Source organism: Liolophura sinensis, chromosome 11 (assembly GCF_032854445.1).
Source record: "Liolophura sinensis isolate JHLJ2023 chromosome 11, CUHK_Ljap_v2, whole genome shotgun sequence".
NCBI classification, from domain to species: domain Eukaryota; kingdom Metazoa; phylum Mollusca; class Polyplacophora; order Chitonida; family Chitonidae; genus Liolophura; species Liolophura sinensis.
This window is the reverse complement of record NC_088305.1, coordinates 28,983,294-29,001,625: the sequence shown is the minus strand read 5'-3', so window position 1 is coordinate 29,001,625 and position 18,332 is coordinate 28,983,294. Positions and strand designations below refer to the sequence as shown.

At 40.7% G+C, this 18,332-nt stretch overlaps 1 protein-coding gene across 3 annotated transcripts; it reads left to right on the top strand.

Annotated features, from left to right (window-relative positions):
* Positions 1-1,311: 1,311 nt before the first annotated feature.
* On the top strand, positions 1,312-17,117 carry LOC135477903 (uncharacterized). 3 transcript variants are annotated; one of them, XM_064758116.1, is made up of 5 exons: positions 1,312-1,452; positions 7,558-7,808; positions 15,930-16,036; positions 16,302-16,335; positions 16,656-17,117. In XM_064758116.1, the coding sequence occupies exons 2-5, from the start codon at positions 7,560-7,562 to the stop codon at positions 16,767-16,769; spliced, it is 504 nt and encodes a 167-aa protein (XP_064614186.1). In that variant the 5' UTR covers positions 1,312-1,452; positions 7,558-7,559; the 3' UTR covers positions 16,770-17,117. The 3 variants fall into 3 exon arrangements, with proteins under 3 accessions (XP_064614186.1, XP_064614188.1, XP_064614187.1); XM_064758117.1 differs by lacking the exon at positions 1,312-1,452 and adding an exon at positions 2,549-2,608; XM_064758118.1 differs by lacking the exon at positions 16,302-16,335.
* Positions 17,118-18,332: the final 1,215 nt, after the last annotated feature.

The following is an 18,332-nucleotide window of genomic DNA, read 5'->3' as shown; positions in this document are numbered from 1 at the left end:
TAATTGGAATCGTCAAATAACACAGCCTCTAACAAATGCTACAAGTCGACATATGTAGGACCTTTTCGTCCAGATAAGATCTACCAACTGGGGATTCTGTAGTGTCCTTTAAATCCAACGGGCAGACGGGCAGGCCAGCCAAACGGGGGCCACAGTTTGTACCCATCGGAATACCTGTACACTGTTGATATATGGTTTCATCGAATTTCGCAGTTGCGTTATAAATGATAAATTCTTGCAAATTGATGAACAACGGAACATCCCATATCACCTTTTTAAGACGTGGAACTGAAGAAGGATTTTGTTGTCGTTAAAGTTCAGTTAGCAGTGACCAAATTCTGATGTAATTCTATCAATTAAATTTGTGTCAGGGGTAGTAGGATAGAGACTAGAGAATTCCCAAATACACATATCCTTGTACGTTACGCCTATTTGAGGGTCTAGTTCCTCAGTGTAACGTTTGGAATTTTTGGTAGTACACATGCAATTGGCGGCTGAATTGTTTGTAATTGCACAGCAGTATTTTTTCCAAAGGTGCTGTACTTCTTGTAGTGCCTTGGTTCAGACAGTAGATACGAATTTGGTGGTACAGTTTTTCGACCCGCAATAAAGCGAGCTTTGTATGGAGATTTATGTATTTTTGGAATACGGTACAATTCCGTACATATGTGACGAGAATGTACGGATATACTCCTCTGTTAAGTGAGAAAGGCCTGATAGTTCCTCCAGAGTATAGGTTGTTATAGAATACGTTGATGCTGGCGTAGTTATTACACTGATAATTATCACCTCCACAAGATTTGATTTATTTATTTATTTGATTGGTGTTTAACGCCGTACTCCAGAATATTTCACTTATACGACGGCGGCCAGCCGGTGGAGGAAACCGGGCAGAGCCCTGGGGAAACCCACGACTATCCGCAGGTTGCTGAAAGACCTTCCCACGTACAGCCGGAGAGGCAGCCAGCATGAGCTGGACTTGAACTCACAGCGACCGCATTGGTGAGAGACTCCTGGGTCATTACGCTGCGCTAGCGCGCTAACCGACTGAGCCACGGTCCTCCACAAAAATTTGATAGTAACAAATTATGAAGACAAATATAATATTAATAATATATAGCTGTGTCCGTAGGACTGATCACTTTAGCGAATCTGTAATTCTGAAAGCTAAGTTTGGACGAATGAAACAGATCTCAGATCTAAATGTCACTAATCTAAATGTACGGGAAATGGATCAGCTAAATGTTTTCTTCGTCGACACCGAACACTTGAGGGTCCGTCATGCAGGATGTGGGCGATAACAGCAAGAATCAGCTGATAGAGGAAAGGTGACATTGCTGGCCCATTTTAAACGACACTGAGGTTGAAGCCCGTGCCAATATTGATGTCTGTGCTAAATATACGGCCACCAGGGAGCCGCGCGTCCCACAAACGAGGTACCGTATTGCTCAGGTGAGTAATAGTCTTATAAGGAACACATATCATCTTCTCCACAGCTACATATCTTGGCATGATAATATTATGCAACCACGAATTGCTTGAGAAGAGCTATTTGCAACACTAGAACCACATTCGACTGCGACAGGAATTTCTGAATTCCTGTTACAACTTTTTCGTTTTTCAAAGTTCAAAAGAGTTGATCGGCAAAGGGATTTACCACGTTAAAAACAGCAAACTTCAACGGTACATGTATTTACTGGATAATTACGGCGAACGTTTCATTAGATTAGAACCAAAAGGTCTGGGCATCGTGGATGTAAAATATTAGAGCATGCCGCGATTGCTCACTTCATTTCGACGCCGTTGTGGTCTAAGGGTTCACCTCCCGGCTTTCAGCTTTGATTTCAGCAGTTTAACAATTCAAACTCAGGTGTATTTGTTCACTTTAAAACCCTCAGGGGTGGCAGGAGAGGAAATTATATTGTAATGACATCAAGGTTGATAGCATGTGACACATCCACGGCTTCTTTCAATTAGTTGGCTACCTCTTACTATTTATTTGACATATTTCTTTGGAACATCAATCTAATTATGGATTTTGCCGAAAATTAGTCTTGTACATAAACTTGTGTGTAATATTTATATCGTAGATCATTCAGCGAGGCACATATATACCGCAAATGATATTCGTCACCAGTTCAACTACTTTAGCACAAGTTGCACAACCTACGCTCCGTAATTATTCTGTTGACTTCACCTATACAAGTCTCTAGGAATAAAATTCATTGCTAACATTTTGTGTGTTCGTCTCTGCCTGTGATACTGTGATACCTGCCAGCTGCCGGCATAGAAAGGTCCAGATTTTGACAGTCAACCAGTGTCAAGATTTTTATGGCTTCTCACAGGCTGGGTCAGGTATGCACCAAAGCTAATTGGCCACGAAATGGTTGGGGCTGAGCTACAGTGCTAAATGTTAACATTATCGATTATGGGAAATTAATGGGGGTCTGTGGCCAGTTTATCTTTTCAATGTTTATTAATAGATTGTGTGCACATGCGCACTATGGACATGGCTTCGATTCTATATATAGGTCTGTAAACCTCACGCCATTACGCCATTACGGTTGCACCGTTCACCTGGTTTGACGTATTCATTTTGATTATAAAGGTAAGTAGCTGTGGCCAGCACTGTTCTAGAAAATACTTCAAGTGTAGTGTTGTGATAATACTGAGCAAATATTTAAAAGAAGACAATGCAAAGAGCCATAAATTCCGCTCACATATTGTTATATAATCTCTCATTTACAGAATTCCATTATAAAGTTATCGAAATAAGTGCCACGAAATAAATACGACTTTATAGCTGGAAGCTGCGTTTTAGCTTGGTTGGACGTGTTATGAAAGAATAGTTTGTCATTCTGATGTCGCTGGTATAGTGTTTCCTCCAGGTAGTTGTACGTCGACTTTGGTAGAGAACAGAAAGTGTCTAGAGTGACAAATATGGTGTGGAAAATTACAAGTCTCACTGAAGATAGCTATTACATTCTATAAAATGACCAAGGGCGTCCAGCAGATTAGTTAAAGATAAAGGTGAATTTTTAGTTTCATTTTCACTTTAGCCCTGTAATTACCATTCACACATGTCATACCGTCTCCGATACACAGAACCCCATTGACATTTTGGTAATATGGAAGTGTCTAATGAATAAAGCTATATCTTTTATGTTGTATTTTTCAGTTTGGTTCTCAGTATTGGGAGTATAAACTAGGACAAGTAAACCCCCTTTCCGTTAACTCCATTTTCAGTCGTGCCTGCCGCTGCAAGTTATCCACCAAACTACTATCCATTTTATAGCTTGCAAACACAATGCAAGGAATAAAGCATTAGTTCAAACGAAATCACCATAACTATGGAGAAGTCGTGGGAACCATAGATCCACGAGATGCTTAAGTGTATGTGTTCTGACATTCAGTGCTATCACAGGATAACAATGCTGAATGTTGGATGATGTTGGTAGAGTTTTTCTCGGGAGTGTTTAATGTTTTGTCGTTAAGCACAACGTTAACAAAATGAATTTGCCCCCAAGACAGTGCAGTATAGAGGCCCTGAGAAATACCTGTGCAAACGTGTATTGTAAAATAGTTTTTACGGGCTTTAGTGCTGATTTACAATACTTGTCATGTTCCAGATTGTCTGACTGCAGACGATTAGCCATCCATCTGCCGGTTTGTATCGGTAACAGCGGGGGATTTATCGGGAATGATTGATTTTTTTATTTATTCAGCGTTGACGCCACGTGGTCATTGATTTAATCTAAATTTGTTTTTGTCTCTGATGTTAAGGGTTCCAATAAGGAATGGACATCCGTCTTTATTACATTTGCGGGGGTTTGGCTGGTTCATGTGGTTAAATCGCTGGATTCATGACTGCTACTCTCAGGAATGTTCGAATCCAGCTATGTCTATTCGGTTGCGACTTTAAATCAGCCAGTTATTTTTACGAATAACTGGTGAAGATAGGTGACCTGACCTCCTTCGTATAAATGAGAGAATCTTGAGTATACGGCATTAAACACCTATCTATATTACAATTGTGCCTTTTGGCGTTTGTGTTTCATTCCGCACTTGTGTTTCTTTCCGCACTTGTGTTGACTTGTGTTCCTTTTGACACTTGTGTTCCTTTTGACACTTGTGTTCCTTTTAGCACTTGTGTTCTTTTGGCACCTGTGTTTCTTTTGGCACTTGTGTTGACATGTGTTCTTTCGGGCACTTGTGTTGACTTGTGTTCCTTTTGACACTTGTGTTCCTTTTGGCACTTGTGTTCTTTTGGCACCTGTGTTCCTTTTGGCACTTGTGTTGACATGTGTTCTTTCGGGCACTTGTGTTGACTTGTGTTCCTTTTGACACTTGTGTTCCTTTTGGCACTTGTGTTCTTTTGGCACCTGTGTTCCTTTTGGCACTTGTGTTGACATGTGTTCTTTCGGGCACTTGTGTTGACTTGTGTTCCCTTTGGCACTCGTGTTCCTTTTAATTTTAAGTTTAGTGAAGGTTGATCAAGTATTCCCTACAACCCTCAGTAAACAGAATGTAGTCATTTTGTGGCTGTTGTGTTTGTAAAGTAAGATTCATTGCGCAGGCATTCTTACATTACGGTACGGAACTATCCGCGCCGTCTGAATTGTCAAACTCGGGTCGTGTCTTACCAAACACAAGTACCAAAAATGGTACGTAAAACACCAATCAGTTAAATCCAGTAAGTCCGATGTCACTAAAATGTGACTCGGTAGGGTGCCATGCCTGGTGTCTGCGGCATGATACTTCAGTGGCGGCAGCACTTTGGCGGCATGGACTCGCCGTGCCACATGAAAACATGGTGTATATGACTCCTCGTCGTCGTATGACTTAAAAATGGTTAAGTACCACTTTAAACATACACACACGTGTGGTGTGACGACGGTTTGCAAAAGTCAATCAATAGGAACAAGTTAAAACCTAAGGAAATTATAATTCGGTGTAATAAAGCAGGCTACTATACTGGATATTAAGTGAATAATTATCAGGATTCCAAGAGGTTTGCAGCATTCCTCGGGTAATGTGATGTAAGCATCGTGAAGGACAAAAGATGCTCAGAATTTTGACTCCATATATACAGTTAAAGTCAATACGAAAGATTTACTGTCACACTGATCTCAAATACTAAAGTTTGCACCAAGTTTACACTCTCATTACGGTACGGAACTATCGGATCCGGTCGCCGTGAGTTCAAATCCTGACTTCATCTCCAGAAGACGCAAGGTCTGGCAACAACCTGCAGGCCGTTTGTTTCCCCCATGCTCAGTCCGGTTTCCTCTGGTATAGTTTGAACGATTTTGAAAGTTTGAATTTTCAAGCGCAAGAGTTCAGTAATACCACCTTCATGTACCTTAACATACTGATTTTTGCAGCTAAATATAATTTACCGTTGATTCAAAGCGTGCTCTGAAAGTTGAAAGCACAGATTTTAGTTATTACGATTTAACAAGGATGTATATATCACACGGTTTGGCCCTGTTGAGTTGTGTTCACCTTGTGCCGCAAGTTAAACATCTAGTTATGTGAATCAAATGAAAAGAATATTATATTTTAGTTTACAACTATTTATTTCGTTCGTGTTTAACACCAACATTTAAGAATATATCACTTAAGCAGCCGTCAGGTTTCACAGGTGGAAAAACGTAAATGCCTGGAGAAAACCAGCGACCTTTGCCATATACGTGATAAAACGTCATGATACTAAGTAGTAGTCATTACTGCGAAAACTGGATTCGAATTCTCAACCGCATCGATCAAGGGATTGGTAGTTGCAGTGAACTAGCAAATCCGACGAGGTATAAATAAAACTGTGTGAGGAATATGAAAAAGCTGTACACATCATTTTCATTAAGTTTATTCAAATGATGACAACACAGCATTTTGAGTAGTTCTAGACCAATGACGTCTAATAAATTGCAGTTAACAGCACTTTCCATTTTTTACCTAGTTCTTCATCATGCATATTGCTAGAGAGCCTCTAAGTTACTACATTTTACTTGCTTTTACAAACAGTTAAAATAGACCTGAGCTGAACTGACGGGTGACCGGATTTGCAAGCCATCACACTGTGATTTGCCGCTCTAGTTTTATGCTCTGTGTCCATATTGACAGTGCGAGCATAAACTAGTTCGAATTCGGCTGACATCTAATGCGTTTTGCCATAGACATTCATCACATGACCTACTGTACTGATCGATGTAACATGACCGTGTTGTTCGAACACTTCATTTTCGGTGATTACTTCGACGAGAAGAGCATAGTCATTTCTGAGAGAGATAACATTTCTGTTTAGACCTACATAGCACTCGAAATGGATGGTACAGATTGCGGAGTTTTCAGAAGGTCTTAACCCATTTGGCCGATTATATACTTGTGAAAATGTGTTTACTGCCACTCTGTCATCACTGACCTGGTTTTATTATCTATGCTGTGTAGTCTTTTATATGTAGTCTTTTATATGTAGTGTTTAAATATTAACCATTCAAACTTTTCCCTCGATGCTTCCTGTCCCCAACGCCCCCCACCCCTCCCTCCACCGTATTATGTAGTCTTTTATATTATAGATGTTCACCATTCTGACTTTTCCTCCATGTCAACACGTTGGAAACTGGGCAACGATCTATGAGTTTTAAAATGAGTGTTTGGGGGCCTCTGTGGCTCAGTCGGTTAGAGCTCTAGCCCAGCGTAATGACTCAGGAGCCTCTCACCAATGCGGTCGCAGTGAGTTCAAGTCCGGCTCATGCAGGCTTCATCCGGCCGTACTTAGGAAGGTCTGGCAGCAACCTGTGGATGGTGGTGGGTTTCATAATTGATTTATCTCGTCACGTTGGATGCATGAACAGTAGCAAATCAAAGCGCAACTGGGTTACATGTTTTATTATTGACAACTTGAAGCAAGAACCGGCCCCGCTAGCAGTCTTGGGTCACGTCACACCTAAGACCTTAAAAGAGGAGGTTTTAACTTCTTCGCTTGGTGTTCAGCATGAAGGGGATAGCGCAACGACTGGTTGACCCGTATCAGTATAATGGCTCGGGTGGGATGGCTTACTTGCCTTCGGTAAGGCGTCTCAGAGCTTGTGGAAATTCGTCCTGCAACAAGGACGGATTTAAAAGAGGCACATTACATGCATTCTAAGGATTCCTTCTTCGTCATATAACTGAATAAGCACTACGTTAAACCCCAAGCACCCACTCACTCACTCACACTAGCATGGTACACAACATCACTACTGATTTCACTCAGCGGCCAAGAACATACCTTGTCCTTCAAATATCAATAGAAACTGTTGACCACTTCTCTTTTCACGATTCCGGTCTAATTTCATGCTATATATACTTACTTAGTTCTGCAGTTTGTAGTTTGTGTTACATTTCGTTCTGAGAATTGGTCTAGCGGTTATTGACCTGGGACGTCTATATTGGTTGTCGACTGGTATACGAATGTCTGTTTCGATGTATAGATTTGTATGGAAAGCGTAAACTATAACAGAACATGAACATTATTGACATAGAAAGCATCAAAACTTAACCATTTTTGTACTGTAGCCATGACCACCAAGGAGCGGAGACTCACGCGGGGTATGACCCGCGAGGTTGACCCTTATCTCAGCGAGGAGGACACATCCCAAGAAGACTTGGAAGTAATGGGACCCCGAAGACCCGGGAGTAATGGAACCCGAAGACTTGGGAGAAATGGAACCCAAAGACCCGGGAGTAATGGAACACGAGACAGGGGGTTTACCTTTGAAAATGACCAACAGTTAGTATGCGGTTCAGAGCAAAAACACGACTCCCTGGTAAGTAAGCGCACTTCAAGAAGGCTAATACCCGTGAAGTTTTATTGCTTTTCAAATGGGTCAGCTTTGACTTAAACATTGGCCACTTTTGAATTAGGTTCCCATATTGAAATAAAAATCCATTAGTTCTGCTGACTATTTTTGAAATAAAACTTGTTAAAAAAGAAGACTTTTAATAAAATGCTTTGTAGCAACTATACAAATTAATCTGTTATTTCAGCAAAACAGTTTATTGCTATCGCAAAGAAATGTGCTAAATTCAAGATAGTTCACACACAAAGCTCATTAACCGGAAACATTCTCATCCATAGGCAGTAATGCACTGGTCCCTAAACTCACTGCTCTGTAACCAGTACTGCATTGCTCGACAACCAGTACCATTCTGCTCCAGAACCAGTTGCCCAAATAACCAGTAACACAGTGCTATGTCACCAGTGACACACTACCCTGTGACCAGTGACACACAGCCGTGTAAAAACTGTCACGCACAGCTGTGTAACCAGTAGCTTTGAACAGTCTGTTTGCTCTTTTAACATCAACACATCCATGCAAAGGACAACTCCATCTGTTAACCCACTGGGCTGAAACTAACCAGATGCCATTTAACCATAATGCCAGGCCGTGGGTAATGAAATATTCCTGGTGTTGTACAGAAGCACACGTTATTGCAATTATTAATGTGAAAAAGACGAGTAATTACAAATGCAAACATTAAATTTCGTAGCTTATTTATTTGACTAATATATCTCCACCAGTTGTCTAATAAACGACTATCAATTGAATAGCATATAACCAATCAGAGAAAAACTGTGAATTACCTTTCAAGCTCGTAATGCATGTTATCAAAGATTTCATAAAACAAGATGTCACCAGGCTAAATACGTTTTTTTTAGGCTCCTAAAGGAGCGCCACGCCTATATTTAAGACTTGAAGCCCTACCCTTGATTACTTCAGTCTGAGTAAGAATTTCTCTGGGATTTCTTTTCTATTCTAATGAATCATTAAGAAAGGCTGCTACAAGCTATCACACCCTGTATCTCCTATATACTCTGAAAGACTTACATTCATATCATTGCCTACAGTTGTTCAATAGAGCATGTACAGCACTCATATCCCAGAAAGTTTTGTCACTTGAAATACAAAATTAAACTTGAATAGTTAGTCCAGAACTTCACGAATTGCTGTAACGGCACTAAGAGGATTTGACCAAATAGCAGACCTATGAAGTTGACGAAACCACTGGGTTAGAAGTCCTTGTGAAGCTAAAGGGTGACTGTATATGAACCTGAATCTTTCCGGTACTGTCATCTATCAGTTGGCTTGGCCGCAAAACAAGAGTGTGACATAGCAAAAAATTTATTGATTCATTTATATACTCATAGATTTTATCAGGAAATGATAGAATAATGCTTGTACTGCAAACTCTTCACCACCAAATAATGGTTCTCACAATTATATATGAATGAACGAATGTTTTTCACTGATGCAATGAAAAACGATGCAGTTCATTTTGTTCAATTTGCTGTGTTGCTTTATTTCATGAAGAAGGGATTCTATGGTTATTACATGTAAAAACTATTCTAGAATAACAGAATTTCCGTCTAAATACTTTTAGACTATTTAATTTTCAAATTAGTTTTCATCTTCAGAAGTGGATAGTTTACAACAATTATTTAATAGCCCTCTCAAAATATAAAAGCAAAAATGCTGATTTTGCCAAAAAAAACAACAACAAAGGACAGGAGTGAAATTATTAAGTTTCCAGGTATGAAGGGAGGTCAACACGTACTATCTGTATTTCCGGTTGTGGTTCCCGTAGAGACGGCGTATAGATGTTTTGGGAACTATGACTGAACAGGAGCAATAGTTCACACCAACTGGAAGACAGGCAGTCTTGGGTAATCTGTAAACACCGAAAGAAAATTTTAGAAAATACAACCAATATAGTGGAAGATACAAGGAGGCCTTACAAAATTTCAAATGTGTTTAAGTTTAACAAAAGGGCTTTGCTGCCTATTCCTAGAATACGGCCAGTAACATAGTAGTTTGTTAAAAAATCGTTAACAAAATTAACTCTGCTAAAATTTAACAAATTAGTATTTTCATAGTGTGGAAAAAGCGGAAAAAAATGTTGCAAAACTCAATGTAGGTATTTTTGTTTGTCGCAAAATTGTCTCCAGCCTTAACATTTCCGCTGTAAGGAGTAATGATTTATTCAAACCTGACTAAAGGTGCAGGGTTTATTCCATTAAACCCTGTCCGCACTGTCAGCCAACCGTGGATGATTCTAGTAAAATTCAGTTTTGACATGTTCATTTATTCGTGTTTAAGTAACACTAACGATATAGATCAAAGAAACCTTATTGTCACCTTATTACCTCACAATCAGATGTTCACATCTGGGCCTTTGTTCCACCCATAAAATTCATCGCCACTGTTTAAGTAAAAAAAAAAAACTTGAGTATAGCGCCAAGCAACAAATAAACAAATACAAATATTTCTCAGCACCGATACCATATCTAAGCATCGGTGCTATGCTGTTGAACATGATGGCGTTAAAAGTCATGCTGATGTCGTAACCCTATTCAAGAGAGCTTCGTCTCGTGTTGACACAGTTTGAACGATGTAAAAGGAAAGGGACTCACTATGATTTTGAGTCGAACTCGTGAAGGAATGGTGTGTTGGTCATTATCCCGGACGGCAAAATTGTTGTGCGCATTTAAATGCCGAGTTAGTTGTTTTAAGATTGTCGGTTTATGTCTCTATCTGTCGGTTGTAACGTTACAGTCGCATCATTATAGACTGGACTTGTCGGTAGGCGTAGGTATATTCTTATATCGTGCTCAATGTCACACAGCCTAGATTGCTGTGGTGTACTAAAAAGATAAATGCATACAGACTCACATATATACATACAGACACACATACACACATATATACATACATACACAGACACACATACAGACACACATACATACATACATACATACATACATACATACATACATACATACATACACACACACACACACACACACACACACACACACACACACACACACACACACACACACACACACACATTCCTTTGTGGTACAGAGGTCAGGTCCCTGCCTGTCACATCTGTGATAGCACAGAACATTTCAAGGCCGACTGTCCTTTAAAGGATATATGCCTCAAGTGTAAACAGGCAGGCCACTTTCAAAAGGACTGCCCGTTGAGCAATGAAAATGACAATGGCCATAATGACGATAACGCTTGAAATGATAATGATGATGATGATAAACATAGTAATGATTATGAAATTGAAGGTGACAATAAAGATGAGAATGAAGGTCGAGGAGATGATGATGGTAATTATAGTGAAGGAAATGGGGATGATATGTAAATTGGGGTTTCTGGCGAGTCTGTTCCTTCCAGTCAACAAAATAAGGGGACTTTGCTTAACTCTACTGCTGACAACGAGGAAGCTGGAGAATGGCAAGTTGTCACCAACTCCATGTTCTCCAGCACAAAGATTAGAAATAAGCGCATTGATGCTACAAATAAGGTCAGGAAGTTAAGCGAATCGCCAGTAGTAGGTGGGCCCCAGAGCCTTTGCAAGGCATCTCAGACGTTAAATAGCTCGGAGTGGGTTGTCAGCATGAGTCAAATCTCGAATACCTCCTTACTCCCTAGATCGTCAGAAATTCGAATACTACGCCATCCTGCAATAAGGAGACGCAATCCAGTGGCGTGACGCCCTCCAAAGGTGCACTTGGTAAGAGCCCGTCCTTATGGACGCTCAGCCCTGACCCGTCTACAATGTCACAGTTAAACACTAGAGATATAGCAGATTGTCTTGATCCTCAGGGAAGCTCTCAGCAATCTAATATGTCTAGGGCTGGTGGGGAATCCAACATGGAGGAATCTCTTTCGTAAATGGATGTACCCGAAGACTTGCCTGCCTATATCAATGGCAAGGGTGAGGTCTTGGTACCTGTCTTAACATCCCTGGGGTCGTATGTTTGATAGACGACGTTAGGCGTACTCGAGCTAAAGCCCGTAGGACTATCAAACAGTGCGTATTATCGCACATTGCGACGCGACTCTAAAGTTGACAAGGTTAAAAAGCAGAGGAAGTTGATAACGTTGTCACAGGAGGATTTTGCTGAGCGTAGGGCAGCGATGTATAAAAAGTCCAGGAAAAAAAATTAATAATGGCTACTACAAAGATCTTACAGTGGAACTGTAGAGGATTGAGGTGTAACCTCGCAGAGCTCCAGATGTTAGCTCAAGACCTCAATCCTATAGCTTTTAGCTTGCAGGAAACTCTAATGACTGATCCTAGTTATCAATGTTGAGGTTATGTATCGCATCACGCTGTTGCCACGTCTACTAATGGGAAGGCATCAGGCGGTTCTTCTCTTTTGATCAGGCAATGCGTAATACACAATAAACTGGCACTGAACACCGACTTGCAGGCGGTGGCGGTCCTTATCACACTGGGTATAGTATTAACAATCTGTTCTACATGTATTTATATACCACCTTCTTCTACTCTTCACCAACAAGAGCTGCAAAATTTTTACGATCAATTGCCTAAACCGTGTCTTTTTTGGGTGACTTAAATGCCCACAGTATTCTCTGGGGTGACTATGAACGTAACCAGAAGGAGGATTTCATATCTAATAACTCTCTTTGCGTCTTAAATGATGGCACACATACTTACCTTCATCCTGCAAAGGGCACTTATTCGGTCCTTGATTTGGCTCTGGCTGATGCAGGGCTAAGGTCGGAATTCAGCTGGAGCGTCCATGATGATCTGTGCGGAAGCGACCACTTTCCCACCATACTTGCCCTTGAGGAGCCGGTTTCTTCCCCGCTTCCACGCTTTAATTATGATAAAGCAGACTGGCCCCGCTTTGCTGTTCTGTGTGGTGAAACACTTACTAGCGACCTTTTTCTTGATGCAGTTGACCCTATCCAATTATTCTCGGATCAGCTAATCGATATAGCCTCCAAATGTATCCCGAAATCTTGTGCGGTTCCCCGTATTAAGAAACCGTGGTTCACGGAGGACTGTAAACGAGCAAGGCGTTTCAGGAAACGTGCTGAGCGCGTGTACCGATGTAGACCATCTCCCGGTAATTTAGACGATGTTAGGCGTACTCGAGCTAAAGCCCGTAGGACTATCAAACAGTCCAAACGTGACTCTTGGAAACGTTATGTTTCTAAGATTAGTCATCGTACCCCTGTGTCAAAAGTCTGGAATATGATCCAACGCATCAAAGGCAAGGGATCCAATGTCGCTGTCAATCATCTTAAAGACGGGAATAATCTTTTGACAGAAAAACTTGACATAGCCAATAGGTTGGGCGCTTCTTTTGCGCACCATTCGTCTTCAGATAATTACTTGCCTCAGTTCCAGCGTAACAAGGAACGGGCCGAGGCAAGTCGTCTTGATTTTACATCCTCAAATGAAGAATCCTACAATGCTACATTTTCTCTACATGAACTATCTGTATCCCTGAGCAAGGCCCATGACTCAACTCCAGGGCCAGGTGATATCCACTATCAGCTTTCACGCCACCTTCCAGAATCTTCCTTGAGGGTGCTTCTTGGAATTTTTAATACCATTTGGATTTCCGGGAATTTTCCTGTCTCATGGCAAAACGCTATTATTGTCCCCATCCCAAAGCCCGGAAAGGATTCTACCGATCCAAATAACTATCGTCCTATTTCCTTAACCAGTTGTGTATGCAAGACTATGGAGAGGGTGATTAACGATCGCTTAGTCTGGTTTTTGGAGACTAACGAGTTAACAAGCGACATTCAATGTGGATTTCGAGAATCGCAGTACTGTTGATTCTCTTGTTCGTCTAGAATCCTTTATTAAGAACGTATCGCTAATCACGACCATGTCGTATCTGTCTTCTTTGATCTGGAAAAGGCATAATACACTACTTGGAAATATGGTATTATGAAAGACATGCATGGATTTGGACTTAGAGGTCGGCTTCCTGACTTTATTCGTAAATTCTTAGACCATCGACACTTCCAAGTTCGGGTTTGGGCTATCCTATCTGACTACTTTGAACAAGATCAGGGGGTTCCTCGAGGCAACATTTTATCAGTTACTCTCTTTAGCATTAAGTTTAATAGCCTTGCCAGAGTTTTATCTCCTAGTATGAATGCGTCCCTTTTTGTGGACGATCTTGGTATCTCTTGTCGAGGCAAAGGTATGCACACTATTGAGAGACAGCTGCAGATTTGCCTTAACGAAATCCATGCCTGGGCACTGGAGAACGATTTAAGTTCTCCAAGTCGAAGACTAACTGTGTACACTTTTGTCGGAAGTACTTCCCCCATGAAGACCCCAAGGTATTTTTAGATGGGTCCCCCATCAAGGTTGTGCCGGAGGCAAAATTCCTCGGAGTGATCTTCGATAAGCACCTTACATTTACATCTCACATTAATTATCTTAGAGCCAGATGCCTAAAGGCGCTTGATATTTTGAAGGTTGTCTCTAGTGCTCGATGGGGAGGGGATCATGAAACCCTACTTCAGCTCTATCGAGCACTGATTCGTTCTAAGCTAGACTATGCCTGCAGTGTTTATAGAGGTGCGTCACGCTCCCAGTTGGAGAAACTCAATACTGTACATCCCAGGCCCTACGGTTGTGCTTAGGTGCTTTCCGCACCTCTCCTGTGGAGAGTGTATGTTGAGGCAAACGAGCCTCCCCTGGGGCTTCGAAGAACTAAACTATCCTCACAGTATATCACCAAGCTTAGAGCCAATCCATCCAATCCAGCCTTTGATTGTGTCTTCCATACGGAATTTGAAGACTTATATGCTCAGAGGCCATCCATTGTTCCTCCACTGGGTGTCCGCATCCAGGGACACGTGCAAGCAGCTGGACTTGGGCTGGATACTATCAGTGTCAGAAAAATCAGTGTCAGACTTGCTACTGGGAGCTGCAGTTGCTGGTGTAATCGGTGGTGCAAACTGCGGTGTAATGAAAGCAATGGAGTTGGCAGATTTGAAAATTTAATTATAAACTTCGTGAAATGACTCCTCAGTTAATGTAACTGGGCACATTTTCTCTATAGACCTGCAATAAACAGGTCTATTTTAATTTTCATCCGTATGATCAGAGCACTTATCTCATAGAAACCCCCATACACATCCAGGAAGATCCACCGTGGTTATGTCCTGAGCCTCAGGTTGATACCTCGCTCTGCTCCCTGAAGAAATCTTCCACCAACCCTCTAGTATACCAACAGGAGTTTAGTAGTATGTGTTCAAAGTATCCATTTTATCACCGTATATTCACCTTTCCTGCCTCCAGGCAATTCGGGCTAGTTCTCCTGTACATCCAGACATTCTGTCTATCAGGGAGATGTTCAAACGACTTAATGAAGATTTTATCATTGTCTTTTGTTGGGTGCCCGGGCATACGGGTATCCCAGGGAATACTGCTGCAGATGAAGCCGCTAAGGGGAAATGACGTTCCATATTCGGACTTGCGTTCACTTATTTGCTCCTATATCAAGCGCTTGTTTCAGGCTCAATGGGATGACCAGACAACCAACAAACTGCACGATATTCGTCAGTTTGTTGGTCCAGCACCTTCCCTTTCACGGCATCGTCACCGCTCTTGCGTTTTGAGGAGGTGTCGTATCGGTCACACACGTGCTACGCATGGGTATTTGTTGAAAGGAGAAGATGCACCTCATTGTTTTGCTTGTGATCAAAGGTTCGCAGTCAAGCACATATTGCTTGACTTTGGCGACTTTGCTCCTGCACGAGATTCCTTTTATCACGTGAGCCCTCTTGCAGAACTTTTCAATTCTGTAGAAAGTGATACCATTTTTGATTTTCTCTCTACCATTGGTATGGCAGGAAAGCTGTGATTTTAAACTACCGTCTGTGTTTGTTATGTGACTTCTGATGTCTTTTTTTGACTGACTAGTAAATGAATTATCCGTAGTAGATCGACTACTTGACGTTTTATTGTCGCGATAAAACTGAAATATTGTTGAAAGCGACGTTAAAACTTTCACTCACTCACTACATACATACATACATACATACATACATACATACATACATACATACATATATGAATTCTTTTTACAGAAGGACGATGCTGACTTCAACGCTATAATGGGGGCTGCCACTACAGGCTTTGCGCTTGGTGTGGGCGGATATTTTCTGCGGGAAATTTTAGACGGCCTGCAATCTGGGTAAGTTTTCTAAAAATCCCTATTCCAGTATCCATATAATGTGACTCAGCGAAGTATCATGTCTGGTGTCTTTGGCATAATACTTCAGTGGCGGCAGTACATTAGCGGCGTAAACTCTGCCACAAGAGGACAGAGTATAATATTATGTACACCCACATAATGGCTCGTCGTCTTCATATGACTGAATTGTTACATTTTTTTGTGTGTAATCGGTCGAACAAGTAAACTTTCGCTAATGTTTCGCTCGCCTTTTGTTTCTTTTTAGCAAGGAAACAAAAAAACAGGCTGGTGGCAGAAAGGTAAGATGCAGATATCCCCATTTAAGCACATGGCCTAAAAGTTCGTAAACAGCACGCGTCAAGTCATCAAATTATGATGTTACATCATTTTTTTTTAAAATCTGGCCTTGTTTTGAGGCTAACTATACCCTCCCAGAATAGAAACGCGCGGTACACAGTGATGACAGCTGATGCTGCGATGAACAGCCCCCTCGTGGCATGGCAGAATGAGCCTCTGTTGTTTACTTCGTGATAACTGATATTCTGACTTTGTCATTCTGTAACTTGGCTGAAGATGACAGCTGATGGAATGAATCTCACTGCTCTTTCTCTGTTCGCAGACTGAGGAAAAATCAGTGTCAGACTTGCTACTGGGAGCTGCAGTTGCTGGTGTAATTGGTGGTGCAAACTCCGGTGTAATGAAAGCAATGGAGTTGGCAGATTTGAAAATTTAATTATAAACTTCGTGAAATGACTCCTCAATTAATGTAACTGGGCACATTTTCTCTATAGACCTGCAATAAACAGGTCTATTTTAATTTTCGTCCGTATGATTAGAGCACTTATCTCATAGAAACGGATTTTTCTTGGGTATTGAATTTTGAAGCGCTTCACTCTGCTGGGCATAGGGGTGTTTACAGGGTGCTAATCTGCACACTGCATAGCTGCATGTTAACCGTAGTTTACTAATAAGGAGATTCAGAGATATACATTCCAACAACTCATTACTAAAGTTGAAAAAATAACACAAATGAATTACATTGATGTTTCATCAATAGCACATACAATCTTTAAAATAACAACAACAACAACAACAACAACAACAAAAACTATACGAATAAGATGCAAAGGGAAGCAGTTAATTTTAAATAATTTTTAATATTTCCTTAGTGTCAAAATATAATTTTAACGATAACGCCTTAATAGTACTAACGGCGAAAATATGTCTAAATTTAAGTATGCGTATTGCCATTGGTGGATATATGACAATAGTTTTTGAACTACCATGTTCATACTGGTGAGTTTATCATCAACAGTTGCCGGTGAATGTGAAGGAATGTGATTTACCTACAGAAATTTTCTGGCATAGTTCCATTGTTGCACTTTAAAAAAAATCAATGCTAATCTTGGAAATATATACGTGCACAATACCGCAATCATGGATTTTTGAAGTACGATTATCTAAATGGGCTTTCATTCTTTCTAAACAGTGGAGAGAATGGCATTAAACAATAATCAGTTTAAATAATATCAAACAATGAAACATTCTATACTTATCTCTTTGTCCGATTGTATAGGCGTTTCGAGGGGGCTTCCCCTCCGGCCGTAAGTGGGAAGGTCTTCCAGCAACCCGTGGATGGTCTTGGGCTTCCCCCAGGCTCTGTCCGGTTTAAGTGCAACATTCTTGAGTACGGCGTAAAACACCAAATAAATAAATAAATAAATAAATAAATAAATATAGGCGTTTCGCTTTGTATAGACACCGAAGAATAGAAGGAAATTTTGATTTATCATTTGAAGTCAATTATGGACAATTATGTGGTAGAAGATCAACAATAGTTAAATCTTCACGGCATAGTATAAGAATGCATAATCAGAGCGTGTCACCAATGTTACAAACCACCCTTTGGATAAAAGTCAACTAACTCCCGTTGAATGTGCTTTTAATAGAAACATTATTGTTAGTAAGTGGTCAGCCGAGGGCAACCAAAAATTAAAGGAATTTGTGTGATTTTTGCCCAGAAAGATAAGATGTTCTACTTAATATAGTATGATAGCTTCATTTAGGTTGTCTTATTAGCTAAATGTATTGTGCTTGTCTATAGCGAAGAGATACTGATTTTATGAAAATGTGTACACTAATTCCTTCACAATTTCGCACGTGAAAGAGCAACTTTCAATGCATTTTATGCACATTTTAATTTGATTTTGGGGACTAAACTACGTTGGTAAATTGGCCATTTTCAGGGCTTCACAAAAAGTATAGTTTTATCAGTTTCCACAGAATAATGCTTTCA

Bases quoted from the DNA above. Each gene is read 5' to 3' on its own strand.
- LOC135477903 (XM_064758116.1), top strand. From the start codon at position 7,560: ATGACCACCAAGGAGCGGAGACTCACGCGGGGTATGACCCGCGAGGTT. The intron at 7,809-15,929 runs GTAAGTAAGCGC...TTCTTTTTACAG, and splicing joins AGCAAAAACACGACTCCCTG to AAGGACGATGCTGACTTCAA. The intron at 16,037-16,301 runs GTAAGTTTTCTA...GTTTCTTTTTAG, and splicing joins TTAGACGGCCTGCAATCTGG to CAAGGAAACAAAAAAACAGG.